Consider the following 12,942-nt stretch of genomic DNA (forward strand, 5'->3'; position numbering starts at 1 on the left):
TCAGACAACGGAGACCACGGACTGTTGAGTAGCTGAGGTCTTATATCAAGCAAGAATGGACAAAATTTCCAATTGCAAATCTACTACAATTAGTATCCTCAGTTCCAAAACAATTAAAAAGTGTTATTAAAAGGAAAGGTGATATAACACAATGGTAAACATGCCTCTGTCCCAGCTTTTGTTGAGTGTGTTGCAGCCATCAAATTCTAAATTTGTGTATATTTACAAAATACAATTAAGTTGGTCAGTAAAACTATTGAAAATCTTTTCTTTGTACTTTTGTCAGTTAAATAAAGGTTCACGTGAATTAACATATCACAGATTTTTGTTTTTATTGCATTTTGGAAAATATCCCAACTTTTCTGGAAATGGGGTTTGTATATGGACAACAGCTTGCTCTCCCTTCCATACATGCCCTGGCTTGTGTATCACATAGACAGCTGGGATGCAACGCCCATGATCAACCCACAGATCCCCAGTATTTTACTGCAACTTTTCTGTTTTAACTATTCCCCTGACTGTTGTATAAATTCAGTAGCTTTCACTAACAAATTAAACCATGTAAATTGTAGTGTGAATTTATGTATATTACAATGGTGAGAAAAGTGGTAAATGAAAATTCCATTCTGAGAAGTGACTGTTAGAGATCATACAGCAATAGAGCATGAATACAGATTTCTCAGCACAATCAATTCATGCCAACCATGGTGTTCACTCAGTTTGTCCCAATTTCCTGAGTTTGGGCCATTGTTGTCCAAGCCCTGGCCCAGCATAAACCTATCTAAGTGACTCTTCAACGACACGTTTGTACCTGCCTCAATCATTTCCTGTGGCAATTCACTCATCTACTCACCACACTTCATGTGAAAAGTTGCCCCTTCACTCTAAGTTTATGCTCCCTAGCTTTTGGCTTGCCTATACTGTTACATTTCACCTGTTGTATGGTTCTCATGATTTTAAACTTCTCTATAAGATTGTCCCTCATTCTCCTACATTCTAAGGAGTAAAGACCTATGCTGTCCACCCTCTCTCTATAAGCCATATCCTCTAGTCCTGACAACATCCTCATAAACATTCTCTGTATTCTTTCCAGTTTAACCACATCTTTCCTATAACAGGGTGATCAGAACTGTCCACAGCAGTTCAACACCAACAAAATGATGAAGGTCAGAGTGCTAAAAACTGTTTTCACCACCCTGTCTACCTGTGATGCCAGTTTCAATGAATGATGCCCTTGTACTCATGGGTCTATCTGTTCCATTACACTCCCTGTTTCCCTACCGTTCATTGTATAAGTCCAATAATGGTTTGACTTTCCAAAATGCATCACTTTACACTTGAAATCACTTGCTACTCTTTGGCCCACTTTGCTAACCCCTATTATTTAAAATAACCATCTACATTATCGAGAACACCTCCTAATTTTGTGGCATCCATAAATTTTCTGATGAAGCCTTGCAAATCATCTATATTGAATAACAAAGGTACCAACACTGATCCCTGTGACACACTGCTAGTCACTGGCTTTGTGCTGGCTGTATCCAATAAAGAACCTTTGACCACAAGCCAATTTTGAATCCATCTAACTACCTCTCCTGAACTCCATGAGACCTAAATGACCCACCATTCCATACCGGCCTTTTCCAAATAGATAATAGCCACTGTCCTACCCTTATCCATCCTTTAGGTTACCTCTTCCAAATACTCTAAAAGATATGTCAAGCTTTGTCCTCCATGCATAAAGCTATGCTAATTCCTCCTAACTAGACTGTGTCTTTTCAAATGCTGATAGATCCTCAGAATTTTTTCTAGTAAATTCCCAAGGATTGGCATGACATACCTTCTTTCTTAAACAATGAAACACCATTAGCTACAAGCAATTATAGAGTAATAGAAAAGTATAGCAAAGACACAGGCCCTTCAACCCATCTAGTCCATGCTGAAACCATTTAAACTGTTTATTCCCATCAACCTGCACCATGAGCATAGCTCTCCTTAACCCTCCCATTCACGTACCTATCCAAACTTCTCTTCAACGTCGAAATCCAGCTTGCATGCACCATTTGTACTGTCAGCTCATTCCACACTCACGACCCTCTGAGTGAAGAAGTTACCCCTCATGTTCCCCTTAAACTTTTCACCTTTCACCCTTAACCAATTACCGCTAGTTGTAGTCCCACCTAAACTTAGTGGAGAACACCTGCTTGCATTTACCCTATTTATACCCTTCATAATTCTGTATACCTCTATCAAAACTCCCTTCAATCTTCTCCATTCCCAGGAATAAAGTCCGAACCTATTCAGTCTTTCCCTATAACTCAGGTCCTCCAAACCCGGCAACATCCTTGTAAACTTTCTCTGTATTCTTTCAACCTTATTTACACCTTTCCTGCATGTATGTGATTTGCATAATGAGATTTTAGAGAATTTTGCCACTGCAGCAGAATCATGTGATTGCATATTTTGTGGTTCTGTTCCAAATAAATTATGAGACTGAGAAGTTCAGATTTGTTCAGACAGACCTGGATAGAATTGGGGGCAAAAATTCAGCTGGTATAGACTTAATGGAAAGAAATGCACTTTTGTTTTTACCTGAGCTGAAACAGGTTTGTCCACAGATGGAGGCAGCGAAGAGTATGTAGAATTATTATAGCTGATGTCATTTATTTCATCCCCGACCGCCATTATCACCTGGGCCATTCCAAAACAACAGGTAAACAAATAAAACATGTTAGAGTCAAACACAAACATACACTGAATCTAATTTCAATATTCACTGGTACAATTTAACTTCAATCCTATTGTTATTGATCTTGGATAAAAAGTAATTTTGTACCCAGCTGGTTTTAGTTTTTCAACTGATAACCAAACTGTCTCTGCTGTTTGATTCACTAGCCATGTTGAAAAAACAATCTAAGATATATGATGAACACACCCAAAACACTGGAGAAACTCAGCAGATCAGGCAGCATCTATGGAAAAGGATAAACTGTCGACGTTTTCAGAGTGAAAAGGTGGGGAGAGGGGAAAGAGTCGAGCTGGAAGATGATAGGTAAAGGCAGGTGAGTAGGAAAGGTAAAGGACTGGAATGGAAGGAATCTGATAGGACAGGAGAGTGGACTCTAGGTGAAAGGGAAGGAAGTGGGGACCCAGGGGGAAGTACTAGGCAGCTGAAAAGAATTAAAAGGTTAGAATGGGTTTTAGAGAAAGGGGGTGGAGTGGAATTTGTTTACCAGAAGAAGGAATCGATATTCATGCTATCAAGTTGAAAGCTACCCAGATGGAATATAAGGTGTTGCTCCTCCACCCTGAAGGTGACTTCATTTTGGCACAAAGGAGGCCATGGACTGACATGTCCAAACAGGAATGGGGATGGGAATTAAAATGCTTGGCCACTGGGAAGTTTCTGGAGGTTTTTTGTAAATCTAAAATACTGTTCCAAAACTATTGGTATTAGATTAATTAAACATCTCCAAATGGAATTTTGTTATGTAAACTTTCTGAACAGAAAATAATCAAGGCATGTAATCGAGGTTAATACATGAATCAGCCATGATGTAACTGAATAGTGAAACAGGACTCTCCTTACTCTTAACAAGGCTTTAACCTGACCCTATTCTTTCCTTCTAGGTTTCTAAGATGTATGTACTATAACATCCAGTATAGTTTAATTCCACTATAAATAAAGAGGTCTATAAATTTAACATACATCTTGTGATATATACAGTATATACTTGGACAGTTACAGCCTGACAATTCTGTTTTTGAAACAATATTTACAGTGGTGTCTGATAAATTAATGGTAAACAATCACCATCACCAACTAAATGATTTAATTGAAATAAAAACATTTGTTCTGAAAGCAGTTGGTAATACAATAGTCTCTTCTTATTTTACCGCTGATTGTACAACCGCCCGAGGCTCATTGGAAGGAACTTCCTTTGCTCCAAACACTGGATTTTCGAACCGGGCTGTTTGTTTTCCTTCCTTGATGATAACATTTTCATACTGTGACAAAAGAGCATTCTTTCAGATTCAATACAGCAACCGAGCCAAATCTCCCTCTAAGCTGTGTGGGTGTGTGGCTGCACAGTGCCCAAAGTACTCTCACGCATATAGCCTTTGCTGTCCCGCAGCTGGAACCTTCTTTTACACAATTTAATATTACTTTGGAGTTATCTTAATATAATTTTGAAATCTCTATTAAGATAATTTGTGAAATACCTTGTAATTAATTACATTAATGAATAAAATCCATACATTTTCTAAATAATAAATATACCACAACCTTACCTTTGAAGTATTTTAAAGCTTCAATGTATTCACATAGTTACAGTTCAAGTTACAACACTGTTACAAATTGTAACAATAAACACAGAATGGAAGTCGGTAGCTCATTGTTAATGAACCGTCAGCCTGCTGAATGATGGCGCTGTCTAATCAAAATATTTTATTTTTGCTATTGTCAGTTCTTTTGATTGCCTGATATTGTTTACTTGTGTTGTGAGTTGTAGCTTGTGTTTGAGGTACATATTCCAAAAATAAAAGATATTTACAGTGCTGCACAGTTTTCAGGAGCAAATTTCCTGCTCGTAGTTAATAAAAATAAACATTAGAGGGAATGTTCAACTCAGCACAGTGCAAAACAGTTAGTAATCCAGAACTAAATGCAAATTGGTTATACGGTACATAATGTTCATCTTACCACAGGCATTCTTCCACCAATAGCGGAATCTATGTTAATGGCAGAAGTATCATCGTACATTCCGTCATCCATTCCAGCTCTAAATGTCACCCCATTTCCATCAGGTTTGGAAGGACTGCTTAAACTTTGTGAAGAAACAAAAATCTGGTCATTTCTAAATTAAATAGTGAAAATGAAATTTCCCTATGCAAAGGAAAGTCAGGGTTAGAGGGAGAAACACAACTATTAACAAATCAGATATAACCAATAATTTATTCCTGGATTTTAAAATATTTTTGCTGTGCTTTGTATAAAGTAATGCTGCTATACTTCTTGATTACAGTTATCATTTCCATATAGGTGAGTTGCCTTGTGTAAAATTTATGAGAACAATTTTTACAAAATAAAGTTACATAAAAGAACATTTACCGATCTGAACAGTTGAAGAGCAAGGGCTAAAAAAACTCAATTCAGTTAGTAAGTTTGTGATCAATAATAATATAACTTTGCTCCTAGTTGATCACACTGTTATTATATACCTCCTTCACTCAGAAATTCATGCAGAACTGTAAAAATATGTAACCTTGAAAGCTTCGGAAAAGCTGGCAGAATTGAGCCTGTGCGTCTGTAATTCAGGAAGGCTCCTCCAGCAGCTAGTGCTCCCAGCATTAGGATGACAATTAATACGGCTATTGCTGCTATAATGAAAGAAAAATAAAAGCATTTTTATATCACATGACCATCAAACATGATAAAGAAACCACAACTTAAAAGATCAATCTGTACCATTCTGGAATGCTTTAGGAATGGATATCAGGCACTTGATGTAGATTAAGAATTAAACTTACTGAGTTACTTTTCATGACCTACACCAAACACTTCTACTCATCAAAGTTTAGTTTGAATTGAATACTAAAGTAAAACGGTATGCCGTTGTATAGAACACTGGCTTGAATACTGTATACAGTATCACTCTCTTTATAACGAAAGAAAGTTAATGCATGGGAAGCAGTTCAGTGAAAATTTACTAGGGTAATACCTGGAATGGAATGGGTGGTTTATGGGGAGAAGTTAGAGTAGGTGGACCCCAGGTTGGAAATCCCTGAGCTAAAGGCTTGATTTGTATCCTATGGAGTTTGAAGAATGACAGGTGACTTGATAGAAGCAGGTTCTGGGAGTTCACAGAGTTGATGTAGAGGTGTTTACTCTTGCAGGAGAATCTAGAACTCTGAACTAGTACTGGAAAATAAAGGGTACCCTAATTTAAGATGGAGATAAGGGAAACTTTTACCTTTTAATGGGTCATATGTCCATTGTACTTCCAAGAGGACCACAAGCTTGTCGTAGGGTTTGGAGGCTTGCATGCCTTGATGACCCAGAGAGCTACATTGGCTAGAGTCAGGGCTTTAAGCTTTGGCTCTTAGTAGGGTCACCCATGCCAAACAGGTCACAGGGTAGAGGCCAGATTAAGACTGCTCTACTGGTCCTCCAGGTTCGGGGGTTCAACTCATGACAGCAAGTCTGACCAGTCAAAAAATGAATTGTTACAGAAACAGCAATGAAGAATGCTCCTATATCTGTGTGTGATGGTATGGACAGGTGGAGATGGAGGACCTTCATTGCTGCTCTAAATGCCAAAGGCATAATGGGCAGCAAGTAAGTAAATGCCCATTGAAGGGTGCTGGAAGCAGGAGTTTTATAAAATGTTTAAAGCAGAGGTAGATAATTGATAATCATGGGGTTGAAAATAGAAGAATGCAGAGTTACAATTATCCATTATGCTGAGAGGCTGAACGGCCTTCTCCAGCTGTCAATTTGTATGTTCACATATACCCAGGCTGTTGGCACAATGCTTAAAATATGACAAAATAATTTCAGTCATTTCTCAGGGAAACAAAATTTAAACTAAAAATAATCTAATTTTCTTCCCTTTGCTCACTATGGGGAAAAATCATAAATATGACATTAATTTCACAACAAATAGCAAACACAAATTTTCAGTCCTTGTTTATTTACCTGCAGTGATGGCTTTTCGAAATCAACGAGAATCATTCAACATTTGCTGTGTGAGCAGAGTCATTTATTTATTTAGTGATATAGTGCAGAACAGGCCCTTGAGAGCAGTGCTCCCACAGCAAACCAGGAGAAATCCAATTAACCTACCTGGTAGGTCTGTGGACTGTGGGAGGAAACCAGAGGACCCAGAGTAGACCCACACATTCCACGGCAAGGACATATTGAGACTTCTTTCAGAGTAGTGGTGTTATTGGAACTCTGAACCCCAGAACATCTGAAGCTGTAATAGTGTCGCACCAACTGCTACACTATCATGGCACTCACTAAAACAAAAGCTACCTTTATTGAAAAGCTAGACTAGTTTCACTGGGCTACTGAATGTTTTAATTAACTGAATTTATGTTTAAAAATAATTACCTTTTGATTGATGAGACCCCTGGGATTTTGCAAATTGACAATAATATCCTGTATATCCGTAAGAACATCTGCAGAAAAGATAATGTGTAGTATTTCAGACTTCTCCTTTTTGATAGGAGGAGTATTTTCCCAAACTTATCTGGTCTGTTAGATAATTAATTTTGCAATATTAATAGTTTGTTTTGATATGTAAATAATTTAGTTAAAACACTAAATTGAACAATTTTGTTTACACACATATTTGGTAGGTAAATAGTTATTTCATAATGTTTCATTTATAATTGCAAAAGCACTTAATAATTGTATGACAATTAATCTATTTTCAAATATATCATGCATAATTAATATTCCTTTTCTAATTCATGCAAGATTGGGGGTGTAAAGAACAACCAGGAAGACTATTAGAGCTTGCAGCAGAATCTGGACTGGCTGGAAGAAGGCAGATGGAGTTTAATGCAGACAAGTGTAACATTTTGCACTTTGGTTGGCCCAACCAGGGTAGGTCTTACACAGTGAACGTAGGGCACTGAGGAGTGTGGTAGAACAAAGGGATCAGGGATTACAGGTCCATAATTCATTTTAAGTGGTGTCAATCAATCTGATTTTCTCTATAGTTTCCTCTACTGAAATTTTCACTTGTGACTTTTAAACTTTACACTGGAGTTTGCTGGATTCTGACTTCTCATTTTTAAAACTATGTCCAATCTCTTCCATTGTTCTTTCTGTACTTCAAAACTTATTGATGCAGCTCTATAAAACTCTAGTTAGGCCACACTTGGAGTACTGTGTCCAGTTCTGGTCGCCTCACTATAGGATGGATGTGGAAGCATTGGAAAGGGTCCAGAGGAGATTTACCAGGATGCTGCCTGGTTTAGAGAGTATGGATTATGATCAGAGATAAAGGGAGCTAGGGCTTTACTCTTTGGAGAGAAGAAGGATGAGAGGAGACATGATAGAGGTGTACAAGATATTAAGAGAAATAGACAGAGTGGACAGCCAGTGCCTCTTCCCCAGGGCACCACTGTTCAGTACAAGAGGACATGGCTTTAAGGTAAGGGGAGGGAAGTTCAAGGGGGATAATAGAGGAAGGTTTTTCACTCAGAGAGTGGTTGGTGCGTGGAATGCACTGCCTGAGTCAGTGGTGGAGGCAGACACACTAGTGAAGTTTAAGAGACTACTAGACAGGTATATGGAGGAATTTAAGGTGGGGGGTTATATGGGAGGCAGGGTTTGAGGGTCGGCACAACATTGTGGGCCGAAGGGCCTGTACTGTGCTGTACTATTCTATGTTCAATGTTCTAAAACTAGGTACAATAACTGAAAAGGCATTAGAGAGCTCACTCTCATAGACATTACTTCCCACCCTGTGACACCATGATCCAAACAGGCCTATACGCTAATATCCACTAATGCCTCACTGGCTAAAGTTCAAATTCCATTCTCACTGAATAGGAGTTAATATGATCAGTAAAACGTACATTATTGATCAATGACTGCTAGAATTAAAACAAAAACAATGAGTATACTGATGAGCATATTGCACTTGAAAATAGATAGTCCTACAATTATTAAAATCTTGCTCGTGCACTTAAAACAGAAACTTTGTAAGTCGGCTAATTAATTGGGCAGCAAATCATAAACATAATAAATTCTGCAAATGCTGGAAATCCAGAGCAAAGCACAAAATGCTGGAGGAACTCAGCAGTTCAGGTAGCATCTGTGGAAATGAATAAATAGTCAACATTTCAGGCCGAGTCCCTGAAGCCTCTAAATGTCAACTGTTTACTCATTTTCATAGACTTGGGATAATTGAGCATATCTGCTGAAGTCATAAATGAAGGAAGTTCCACAATTCATCATTTTGACAATTTGCATTGATCTGTGAATAATGTTAAAGTTAGAATCCTCTCTATACCTCCACTCATGTTTGGAGTGTTTCACCAATAAAGGACAAAGGTTTTATCACATTAAACATATCTTTAAACTCCCTTGAGGATAGAAAAAAAATCAGAGGCGGTGGTCAGTGATTTCCCAACCAGCAATGTTTGGTGGCGTCCAATTGGGAATTAAGCTCGAATTTTAAAAATTGATGTATGGAATTTTGAAAAGCACAAGCATAAAAACAGTGTTTCAAGAAAAGAGGGTGAATGTATTTATTTACGTATTGGGATACAGCGCAGAACAGTTGCTTCTGGCCGTTTGAGCCACGCTGCCCAGCAATCCTCCAATTTAATCCTAGCCTAATCTCATGACATTTTACAATGACCAATTCACCTACCAGCTGGTACACTCTTGGACTACGGGTTGAAACCGGAGTACTGGAGGAAACACATGTGGTCACTTTGAGTGACGTGCAAACTCCTTATAGGCAGCAGCAGGAATTGAACCTAGATCACCGGTACTGTAACGTGTTGTGCTAACCACTATGCTATTGTTCCACTCTATGAAAAGTAAGAATCTGGTCATGCAAGCAAAGCAAACATCAGCCCAGGTATAAACTGTATTGTGCTTTCTTGGAGTCTGTAGTCTTCAACTTACTTGCATTTTGCGCTATGTGTTTCAAAGTAACATATTCCTTCATTCCTACACTTGCAAGCAAGTGGCATGGCTGGTTGTTGCTTCAGTGCTACAGAAATAAGCAAACATGCAGTGAAAAAAACAATCTCTTCAATAATAGATCCAAATCCTCCCAGTTACAAGTTGGTGTTTGATAAGGTCTCAAAATCTATCTGCATTCTACTTTCATTACACAACAATAAACATTTTGGAAAGATTACATCAAAAACATGCTACTGATGCATTGTGAATGTACTTCCAATATAGTGAGTGGTTCCCTATGGACCCCTCAGTTCATGGTAAGGCTTCATGGCATTAAAAATGATTGGGAATCCTGGGCAGTGGGACACAGGAGGGGAAAAAAGGATCAGCCTTGATAGAATGGTGCAGCAGACTAGATGGGCCAAATGGCCTAATTCTGCTCCTATGTCTTATTGTCTTAATAGCAGCCGATTCCACCAGACCAGATAAAGAAAGACTCTGAGACTGAGACCAATGCTACCAGTGGCATCGCAGGTGTTGCCAGTCAGCCTTGAAATCAATGTAGGACTGCCTTAGGAATTCCAGCGCTGGATTTTCCCTCGGCGTTTACTCCCGAAGCCTTCCCCATGAGTGCATATAGACGCAAGGCAGTGGAGGTTGGCAATCAAAGTTTTGTTCTCCTGGATGCACTGACCACCACAGCTGACGAGCCCCATCAACTCAAAGTAACGGGCTTTAAGTTGCCAGCAACCCTCCTGTGCCCCTTCCGTCAGTAGAAACAATTCTGCTGGTCCTAGTAGCTAAGCCACACGTGAAGGCCAGGAGCTGGACTTGGTTGTTGGAGGCTATTAGAGCTGTACACTATCGTAAACATGTCGTGGGAGCACATCCCCATTACCACACATGGCAGGCATCTGATCAGATAAAAAAATTTTAATGCTATAACACACTACAATCAGGTCTAAAGTGTAACAGCAACACACACAAAATGTTGGAGGAACTCAGCATGTCAGGCAGAATTTATGGAAATTAACAAATGGTCGACGATCAGAGTAAGGCACTTCTTCAGGACTGAAAAGGAAGGGGGCAGACACCAGAATAAAAAGGTGGGGAGAGGGCAGGGGAAAGCGGATAGTGGATAGGTGACAGATGGATGGGAAAGGTTAAGGGCTAGAGAAGAAGGAATCTGATAGGAGAGGAGAGTGGATGACAGGAGAAAAGGAAGGGGGAGGCAGCCCAGGGGAAGGTAATAGGCAGGTGAGAAGAGGTAAAGGGCCAGAGTGGGGAACAGAACAAGGAGGGAGAGAAAAATACTGTAAGGAATAATCAATACTCATGCCATCAGGTTGGAGGCTATCCAGACACAATACAAGCTGTTGCTCCTCCACCCTGAGGGTAAAAGGCTTGATTTGGAAAAATAGTTACTCTTTTTTAAATAGATTTCCATATTTCTGGGAGATAGAAGGACAGACCTCAGACTGGTGACCCACAGTAGAGGGCTGTCTACTCAAGAGATATGGCTTGCAAAGTGAAATACCCTTGAGATTAAATGACAAAATGAAAATCAAGTCTGTCTGTGAAGGTTCTCAGTCATCCAGGTCATTGTACAAACGTTTGTATATCAAGCAGCAGAAAATCAAGGCAACTGGACTGGCTGTGTTGTCCAGAAGACGTTTCGCCACTCATCCGAGAGGCTTCTTCAGTTCTGATCCATGGTGGTTAGTTTTCCAGCTTATAAACTTTGTGAATTGTTTAAAGGTATAGCAATCACATGAGGGTTGTCAAGAGTTGCAGAGGTAATGAGAGGGTCTTTAGTCTTAATCTTTGCATGAATGGAGGTGTGAACTGTTATGGAGATGCCAGGGCAGAGATGTCAGGACTACATTGTAAGTAGCTGATAGGTGGTGTTGGACCCCACTCCATCTGTTCAGGGATGGGTTTCCAGTTTAACAAAGGTGGCTTCTTTAACCCCTTTTTCTAACCACCTGTCCTCCCTGTCCAAAATGTGCACATTGTTATCATCAAAGGAGTGTCCCTTGTCCTTTAGGAGTAGATATACAGCCGAGACTTGACCTGAGGCATTTGCCCTCCTATGCTGGGCCATCCATTTGTGAACACAATCAGAGAGCAATACTGTATATGCCATCCGATGCAATGGGAACTGCACAGATCTATATATCAGTGAGACAAAACAACCACCATTTCACAAATAACCTACCAACCAGTGAGAGGAAACCCGAGCACCCACAGGAAACCCATGAGGTCACGGGGAAAACGTACAAACTTCTTGCAAGCAGTGATGGGAATTGAACCTGGGTCATCTGTACTGTAAAGTGTTGTGCTAACCACTATGCTACCGTGCCTCTGCTTTTGTCATCAGCACACTGGGAAATAGATGCTGACTATCCACTCTGTCTATGTCTCTCATTATGTTATACACCTTATCAAGCCACCTCTCATACTCTGTTGCTCAACTTTTCTTATAAGACATGTTTTCTAATCCTGGCAGATATTTGGTAAGTCTCCTCTGCACTCTGTCTAATTCCTCCATATCCTTCCTAAAATGAAGTGACCAGTACTGAACACAGTACTCTAAATGTAATCCAATCAGCATTTTCTCAACAACCATAAGGCCATAAGATATAGGAGCAGAATTAGGCCATTTGGCCCATTGAGTCTGCTCCACACGGTTGATCCAATTTCCCTCTCAGCCCTGATCGCCTGTTTTCTCCCTGTATCCCTTCATGCCCTGACTAATCAAAAATCTGTCAACATCTGCCTTAAATATACCCAATGACTTGGCCTCCATAGCCACATATGCAATGAATTACACATATTCCCCACTCTTTGGCTAAAGAAATTCCTCCTCACCTCCATGTTAATAAATTCAGTTTATGAGAAAATAATCCTTGCATGCTCCAACAGATGTTACTGTCTGTGAAAGATTTTCCATCTTGAATAAGTGGATTGATCAAATGCACATACCTGCATCACATTCAGATTCGCTGCCAGTTTGAAATTGGCTACCCTGAGGGCACGCACAAGAGTAACCTTTCGGTGTCAGCAAACACAGATGACTACAGACATCCTTGCAAGGATTAGGCACTGAAACAAGAGTGGACTATTAAAATACAGACTATATGACAGTTTTCAAAATACACATTTAATTCAAAATACCAAAAACCATAGTAAAATCAGCTTCAGGTGTAGGAACGCAAACACGAGGAAATCTGCAGATGCTAGAAATTCAAGCAACACACACAAAATGCTGGTGGAACGCAGCAGGC

The 12,942-nt window shown here is 39.6% G+C and overlaps 1 protein-coding gene across 1 annotated transcript in view; it reads right to left on the minus strand.

Moving 5' to 3' along the window:
• lrp2a (low density lipoprotein receptor-related protein 2a) overlaps positions 1–12,942 on the minus strand; it is a 396,886-nt gene that overhangs the window by 19,305 nt on the left and 364,639 nt on the right. The window contains exons 68-74 of the mRNA XM_073047514.1: positions 12,641–12,760; positions 9,656–9,743; positions 7,118–7,185; positions 5,268–5,382; positions 4,706–4,829; positions 3,898–4,008; positions 2,593–2,691 (exon numbers count right to left, since the gene is read on the minus strand). Of these exons, the coding sequence (XP_072903615.1) occupies positions 2,593–2,691; positions 3,898–4,008; positions 4,706–4,829; positions 5,268–5,382; positions 7,118–7,185; positions 9,656–9,743; positions 12,641–12,760 (725 nt within the window). The remainder of the gene's footprint in view (positions 1–2,592; positions 2,692–3,897; positions 4,009–4,705; positions 4,830–5,267; positions 5,383–7,117; positions 7,186–9,655; positions 9,744–12,640; positions 12,761–12,942) is intronic.

Source organism: Hemitrygon akajei, chromosome 5, assembly GCF_048418815.1.
Source record: "Hemitrygon akajei chromosome 5, sHemAka1.3, whole genome shotgun sequence".
In the NCBI taxonomy this organism is placed as follows: Eukaryota; Metazoa; Chordata; class Chondrichthyes; order Myliobatiformes; family Dasyatidae; genus Hemitrygon; species Hemitrygon akajei.